General features: G+C 35.1%; 1 protein-coding gene across 2 annotated transcripts; it reads left to right on the forward strand.

Annotated features, from left to right (window-relative positions):
* The first annotated feature begins 2,967 nt into the window (after positions 1-2,967).
* On the forward strand, positions 2,968-7,935 carry LOC110801972 (isocitrate dehydrogenase [NADP]). 2 transcript variants are annotated; one of them, XM_022007383.2, is made up of 15 exons: positions 2,968-3,201; positions 4,297-4,340; positions 4,441-4,550; positions 4,724-4,761; positions 4,862-4,939; positions 5,049-5,204; positions 5,506-5,597; positions 5,703-5,806; positions 5,912-5,980; positions 6,073-6,188; positions 6,349-6,383; positions 7,017-7,159; positions 7,261-7,383; positions 7,471-7,553; positions 7,664-7,935. In XM_022007383.2, exons 1-14 carry the CDS (start codon positions 3,147-3,149, stop codon positions 7,544-7,546), a joined length of 1,239 nt encoding a protein of 412 aa, XP_021863075.1. In that variant the 5' UTR covers positions 2,968-3,146; the 3' UTR covers positions 7,547-7,553; positions 7,664-7,935. The 2 variants fall into 2 exon arrangements, with proteins under 2 accessions (XP_021863075.1, XP_021863076.1); XM_022007384.2 differs by having other exon boundaries at positions 2,977-3,201; positions 7,471-7,579.
* The last annotated feature ends 552 nt before the right edge of the window (positions 7,936-8,487 follow it).

Here is an 8,487-nt window from a genome sequence, read left to right on the forward strand (position 1 = left end):
TAAAGGTTTAAAGTGATTTCTAGTTGAGTGCTCGTTATTGCAAAGTGGCCCCTACGCTTAGGTATTCAAGGTACGTACAAGTCTACGGCGATCACACCTTTTTGTCAATGACATTACTTGATTGTTGATGACGTGAATTACATTATGTGGAATCATGTTATTTTGGTGAACGAGCATGTGATTTGTGATGTTGGATTTATTGGATTAATTGTTGAACAAGCATGTTGGAATTATTATGAGTATGGATTTCATTGTCAATCATGTTGTTCAATATTTATGCATGTATGGTTTATTTCACATGCAAGGGATGGATTATTTATTTGTATGCTATTGTACGGGATGTCTAGCATACTTTGAGCCAATTATTCGTACCTCGTTGTACTATTTATTTTACCACATGTGAAGGGTTAGCTCACGTAAGCCACCGCACATGTAGGGTTCAGTTGGGAATGTTATGTATGAAATGAATTAGGATTTGTCGTGCAAGGGCACAACCCTCATGTTAATATGCATGATGTGGAGTCTCACTTTGGCGAGGAGGAACATGGTAGTAATATCACAAGTGTCTTGCTTGGTTGATCACAAGTCCTAAAGGATTAAAATGAGATTGTTTTGGTTGTCGTTTATTAAAGGTATGTATGTATGTTTGTCGAGTCTTGAGTTCACCTTTAATAAAATAGTAATAAACGTAAAGTGCAACCAGAACAAGCTTCAAAACTCTTGGAACGTATATACCTTGAGTATGAACAATGGGGGGAGTCTTGCCGGAAAGCTCGTACTCCTACTAATGATACAAGACGTTGTTTCATTTATATTATGCGCAGGAATTCCGTCGGTATGGCCCGACACTCGGTATGGCCCGATTTTATTATTATTATTATTATATTTGGTGTATGGTTGGCTCCCATCACCTTTTTCCCTTTGTGGATATTCTTTTGGCCCGTTCGAAGCTTATTCTAATTAAATTGTGAGTCAAGAGTCGAGTCAAGAGTCGAGTCTTGTATTCATGATTGATTGTTTATTATTATATGGCTTTTGCATGTTGATTAGTACTTAGTGAGTGATGCATGTTTTAGTTTCATTCACCCTATGTTTGTAAGTACTCAGCTTTTGCTGACTACGTGCTTTGTGTGTTTTGGTCATGGCCTTTGCCTTAATGACCCTATGATGATCTATCATTTGCACTTGCATTGATGGGGAGTAGAAAAAAATAGCAGGTTGGTAGATCGGAATCATGTGGCTTGGGATGATCGAGAGAGTTGCATGTTTTCGTACTTTGAACTATTTAACTTTAATTTAATTATGTTTGAAACGTTTGAATTATTTCTATTTTGGGTTTTGGGCCATTATGGTTCCAAATTGTAGGAGGCCTCAGTATTTCATTAATTGTGTTTTTAAAAGTTAGTTGACATTTAATTCCGCTGCGTAATTCTGGTAATAGCCTTAACCGTTATCACGGTGGCGGTAATACTTTAGTAATTCCTTTATTTTAAGTTGGAAAATGGTTTTATAAAAGCAAGGAATTATTAGGGTGTTACAGGTGAAGCCATCCCTGCTCGCATCTTCCAAGAAACTTAGGAAAGGGGAGGACAAACCGTGACATCGTCATTTATCCATTGTTCACATGTGTCAAGAAAAAGGAGTGGAACAAAGAGAAAATCGCCAACTGAATTGGCGATTATGCTTCAGATAAATCTCTTATTCAGTTGGCGGTCTACTGTTAGACCCGAAAAAAATATGTTTTGAAATTACTATTAACGTGGACAGTAGATAATAAATTATATAAAAAAGAGACATATTTTAAAAGTTTCTTAGCTTTTAAACCAGAAATCGCTCTCCTTTAAAGCCCCACAACTCGTAACCAAGATTTCATATCTACATACTTCACATATTTCGACTCCAAATATCTATTTTCATATGATAAATAAAATGCACAAATAAGTATCCATAATCTATAACAAAAATTAAAAAGACTTGAAAATGGTCTCATCCTTAAAAATATGAGCAAATCGTTTCATTCCCCACCCATAAAGTCATAATCATTGAATATCAACTTGAATACTTGACAAACCTTACCCAAACAAAAATTATGTTGACAAGTTGTCCAAAAATGACATATTATAAATATCTTTTTTATAGGAAGAAAATCTCTCATCGGTTGATAGTGAAGGTTCAAAATCATGTTACTCCTCTATTTCACAATATTCTACTCACTTTTCAAGTTGGAGTATTTTGGAAAGTTATTCTCACTTTTACTTTATTCTATTTTTGGCCTACAAAATTTACCATTCTACCCTCATTTTCCCACAATATTTATAAATTTTCAATCGCTCTTACTCAGATCCCCATTCATTATCGTTTTTTATTTTTAATTTTCTGTTTTTCACAAAACTAAAACCGCAAAAAATAGTTTCTAGTTTTTTGTTGACAGTTTCTTAAATCTTCATAATAATTACTATATGTATAACTAATTTTTTAGTTTATAATTTCATCTAAATTATATGAATTTCAAAACCAAAAAACTGAAAACTGAAAACCGACGGTGATACATAATGAGTCCTAGTTACTTTATTTATTTATTTTCTTTCGATTCCCAAGTTTAAATATTTCTATATTTTTATTCAACTTTTATTTTTTATTTTTTTCAGTTCTACTACGAGAGTTCCCATCGCCTTCGACAAGTGGACTAATCTCCTGCGGGAGTTTGAATGGACACCTCGATGGGCAACATCACTTGCAACTGAATTTTTCTCCATACCAAAAGCTCAAAACCGAGACCTTAATTAAAGAGCAAGAAACCCTTAACCATTCACGCTAATCCCAATTGATTATTACACAATATTATTCAACTTTTCAGTATATAATAAAATCAAAATAAGCGGTCCCTGAAAAAAAAAAAACAAAAATCAAAATTAGTGACTCATTTTTCGATAAACTTCGTATTTATCAATTTATGTCAGCCAATCCAACCACCCCTGACCCCCCCGAGTCCCTGACTCCTCCACTATATATAACTCTTCATCATCTGTACACTCGCACCCCATTTTCTCTCTCCTCCTCCTTTGTAAGCGGCGCATTGTTGTTGTATCACTGTTATTGTCATTAGTACTCACCTACCCCTCTGTTTCTCTCTTGATCCGCCCGCCATGGCTGCTACTTTCGAGAAGATCAAGGTCACCAACCCCATTGTTGAGATGGATGGTAATCTCTTTTACCATCTTTCATTTTTACTTTTCGATCAGGACTTCATTTTTTTGTCTTTAAAATTGACTTATTGGTTGTTTTGTGATTTTGATTTGATTTAGATCTGTATGTAATATGGATGAAGTTGATCGTGTTTGTATTCTGATCGGATCAGATTTTTTTTTTATGATCATTACTTCATTAGAATTGGATTAATGAAGTTTTTGATTAGTATCAATAGGTCTATGGTTGATTTTGTTGAAGTTTTTATTTGTTGAGTGTACTATGCTTTTTTTGATGAATACGAGGATGTTTTGGTAGATGGTTTTTTAAATTTGTTATTTTCAATTTATATGTGTAGTAGTGTATCGTACTCCGTACTTTATAGTACTTTGTGATTTCAACTCTTGAGCATTTATTTATCAAGGGAATATTTTGTTTGTGTAGAGTTGTAAAGTTAGAACTAGATGTGACACTTGGATTTTTGATCGGATTTGGGTTGGATCATATTCGGGTGATGAGTCATTTGGGTCATCCGGTCATATTCAAGTTAGATCTTTTCAGGTAGAGGTCATGTTAGACTAATTGGATTCTATTGTCAATTAGCTTGTGAGATGTATATGAGTAATAATAATACGAAGTATTACCTAAGAGTGTAATATTGTCATGGGAATGCCTTGGTTTAGATTTTTTTTTCTTCTCTAAGAGCTCATTTAAAGGAAAACCTTTGTTGCTGTAGTTTTTATGAAATCAAGCTTACTTTAATCAAAATAGGCTTCATTTGAGCATAATTGAGTATTATTTTGAGGAAAAACTAGCATTCCGAAATGATTTCAATCGATTATTGGCAGAATGAGCTTCTTCGATGAGAGTACTGAACTACTATGGTTAAGCTGCAAGAAGGTGGAAAATGCACCTGTAGTAAAAGTATTAGCATCATCTCTTATACATCCTGGTTTTTCATTTGACTGTGTCCTAAATTATGCTTGTCCCAAGTGAAATCCTTTTTTATAAAAAAAGATTGTATTTTTTGAAAATGCATTTTTCTTAATTTTGTAGATCAATGTGAACTGTTTAAGCTTTTTCCCTTAATTTCTTCAATCTGTTATGTAGGTGATGAAATGACTCGTGTTATCTGGCAGATGATAAAGGACAAGGTATTTCAATGTTACACATACCACTTTCTCATTTCTGTGTATTTTCAGTCGTCGAAGAATGTCATACTAACCATCCTGGTGCTGTTAATTATTGTTTCAGCTGATTTCTCCATTCCTGGAGTTGGATATAAAATACTTTGATCTTGGTCTTCCTCACCGTGATGCCACTGATGACAAAGTTACTGTTGAAAGTGCTGAAGCAACCCTGAAGTAAGTTTTCCTTAGCTTTCAGTTTTTTGGAAGCTTGCTTCTGTCGAGCATTAATATATTACCTTCTCTTGTTTCTATAAAGTAGTTGAGAGGAAGGAAGCAGAATTTTTTCTAATGGCATCTTCACTCTTTTGGTGATTGAGAACTAAAGAACTATGATATTCCCATTGCAGGTACAACGTGGCTATCAAGTGTGCAACTATTACTCCAGGTCTCTGTCGTGGTCATTATATTTATTTTACTTCTGTTTGTAAATTGCATATCTCCCTTTCTGCCATCAGTTGATAATGATGGTTCTTTCATTCTAACAGATGAAGCCCGTATGACAGAGTTTAAGTTGAGGCAAATGTGGAAAAGCCCTAATGGGACTATTAGGAACATTCTGAATGGTAAGTTAATATGCGTTGAAGCACCTAATTTCAAAATATTATTTTTTATATTTTTTGTAGGGTTAATTTTGGTTGGATGTTGTCATAATTCTACCTGGTGATGCTGCAGGTACTGTGTTTAGAGAACCCATTCTTTGTAAAAATGTTCCTAGGCTTGTTCCAGGATGGACAAAGCCTATATGCATTGGAAGACATGCATTCGGAGATCAGTACAAAGCAACTGATGCTGTCATTAAGGGACCTGGGACACTCAAGCTAGTTTTTGGTTGGTCTTTCTTCTTGTTTATCACTTTCTAGTTTTCGAATCTTGATCCTGAACTATGTTATGTTGGTTACGAACTTATAATACATTCAAGTCAACTCTTGTATGCCTGAAAATGTATATCTGCAGACTGTTTACATGCTAATATGCATGTGAATATTTGTTCTTTTCCTCTCTTTATTACATGATTTTCTGCAGTGATTAACTGGAGTTTTGGGAACCAAAATCTTTTGGCGTTACCTTTTTATCAGATTAATGCAAGTTGCTTGTACTAGCATGTATACTGATTCACATTTTTTTACAGTACCCGAAGGAAAAGAGGAGAAAACAGAAATGGAGGTTTACAAGTTTACTGGAAACGGAGGAGTAGCTTTGTCCATGTATAACACTGATGAGGTTCAACTATTACATTTCCTTCTTGAGTGGCATAAGCTTCTTTTCTTATACATGTTACTTATTTTACAACCCTTTGTAGCTCTACTGATTTATGTTGTATTGCAGTCAATTTCTTCATTTGCTGAGGCTTCAATGAACATGGCCTTGGAGAAAAAGTGGCCACTCTATCTTAGCACAAAGAACACCATTCTTAAGAAATATGATGGAAGGTAGAAAGCTCCCTTTCATAACTTCTTACTAGGTTAATTTTTATTTGAACTTATCTTTTGACAGACCTCATTTATGCATCTTTCTCTTTCTCCTTGTTTGCGTAGATTTAAGGACATATTTCAAGAAGTTTATGAAAGCAAGTGGAAGACAAAGTTTGAGGAAGCCGGAATATGGTGGGTGCTGGATCTGGCCTCTTTCCATAATGACTATGTTTGCATTTGTTCAATGAGTTTTGTAGAGATAATATTTATGTCTGCTTTGTTAGGTATGAGCATCGTCTCATTGATGATATGGTTGCTTATGCTCTCAAGAGTGATGGAGGTTATGTGTGGGCATGCAAGAACTATGATGGGGATGTACAGAGTGATTTCCTTGCCCAAGGTTTGTGTTGGCCATTTGAGTTTAGCATTTAATTGTGACATTATACATGAACATTTTGAAGATGCTTTCACTGAAGTCTAGTCTGATAACTTTCTCTTTGTTTTGAGGTGGTCTTAATGCACTGGTTTCTGATCCATTGTTTCATTTCAAATTGCTTTAGGGTTCGGATCTTTGGGATTGATGACTTCTGTATTGGTATGTATCCTGTCTGATATCAATTTTTTTAGTGATGTTGTCAAGTAATTGTCACTTCATCCATATATTTCTCTTTTACTTTCAACTTTTTGACTCTTTACGCTCGTCGATGCATAACTTTAACCATTAATATCTTCAATTATCAAAAGTAAAAATTAAGAAAAAATGATATTTTAAAAATCTAACGACACCCACATCACTATATTTTTTCCCTTACATATTAAATCACAAAAAATTATCAAAGATAAGTTTGTAAATAGTGCAAAAAGTCAAAAGTGTTGCGATTAACAAAGAAGGGAGTATTAAATTTCCCCGGTTCTTACAAAACATGCAAAAGGACACTCAGATAAACACCCATATGCAATATCTTGCTTACGTTCACATACGGGCATTTAGAATCTCACTTTTGTATTTGCGTGCGCTTATGTTGATTAGGTGTTCAGAGGTAGAAATTTGTGCTTCATCATCTCCCTAACAGATCACCTTTCCTGGGAATATCAATTGATAACATAAGACACCTTATTCTTTACTTAGGTCTTTCTGTATTATAATGATTTACAATTTTGGAAGGGGAGGTCGTAAGAGCAAGAAAGAGCGTTTTAGAATGTATACTAATATATGAACTCTCTTCAGATATGCCCTGATGGCAAGACAATTGAAGCTGAAGCTGCTCATGGAACGGTAACACGCCATTTCAGAGTTCACCAGAAGGGTGGTGAAACCAGCACCAACAGCATTGCTTCAATCTTTGCTTGGACTCGGGGACTTGCTCACCGGTATGCTAACAGTCTTTTATCACGTAGTATACCTCCCTACTGTTTTGGTTAATCTGGGCATTCAATGAACTCTTTTGTGATTTTTCTTCTTTGATCAACAGGGCTAAGTTGGACAGCAACGAGAAACTCTTGGAGTTCACACAGAAATTGGAAGAAGCTTGTGTCGGCACTGTTGAATCTGGAAAGATGACCAAGGATCTTGCTATTATCACCCATGGATCCAAGTGCGTGGCGCTTTTAGATTATAATTTTTAATGTTGCTAATATTGATCAATTCTTGTCTTGTTTATACTTAATTCGGGTGATTGCAGGATTACAAGGGACCAATATCTGAACACAGAAGAGTTCATTGATGCTGTGGCTGCAGAGCTTAAAGCAAGACTCTAGGCCCTTTGTGAGTGGATATTTGCATTCTTAATTGTTAGTTTTATCAAATTTCTCTGGTTTTCTTTTCATTTTAAATGAATTTCTTTGGTAATAATTCTTAAATTTCATTATTTGCAGGTGTGGTTTGTTACAGTCTACCTACTAGATCTGCGATTTTTACGAATTGATAACAGTCGAGTGAGAGAAACAAGCACAACATTCTTGATCTCTTGAGGTTTTTTGGGTTTTTGTTAGCTTAAATCTCACTTGGCTTCGATTTAATGATCCCCTTTGTTTGATCTTGATTGATTTCAAACGGCCGTGTTCTTTGGCCTTTACAAACTCGATACAATTTCAAGTATGTTGGAAAGTTATAGTTCAATGTTAGTTTACTTGCGCATTATCGTTTCTATTGTTTGTCAAATCCTCGATTAACTTTTGGAAGATATCCTCTGATACCAAGTGTGATGAACTAACTATTTAGAGCAGAAAATTAATGGCAGAAATATATTTAATTTGCTTGAAAGATGATAAACACAAAATGGGATACAAAGGGTAGTGACTTGAGGCCACCAATCTCTAGGTTTAGTGACTTGAGGTCACCACTCTGCAAAGCCTAAGCTTTACTAATTTCTCAACCTATCTCTCATAACCTAATGTGCCACTATTTATAACCATTCTATTACACTTACCTAATTTGTCTTTTACCTAATATCACTCACACTATTATGTCCTTCCCTTACATTGATTCGTTATAATACCGACCCCCTAAACTTCCACCTTGTCCTCAAGGTGGATAGTAGTCTGCACTCGATTCTCGACCTCGATAACGCTGGTCAATGCTATCTTCATAGCAGTGCTGCCATAAATGTTCAAGCTCTTCTTTGCTGGGTGTTGCAAGCAAACTGATTAGGTTGTCATGGGGAAGTAGAAAGCTGTCATGTTTTGAAATTAAGGTGAGA

The sequence above is a fragment of the Spinacia oleracea genome, chromosome 1 (assembly GCF_020520425.1).
Source record: "Spinacia oleracea cultivar Varoflay chromosome 1, BTI_SOV_V1, whole genome shotgun sequence".
In the NCBI taxonomy this organism is placed as follows: Eukaryota; Viridiplantae; Streptophyta; class Magnoliopsida; order Caryophyllales; family Amaranthaceae; genus Spinacia; species Spinacia oleracea.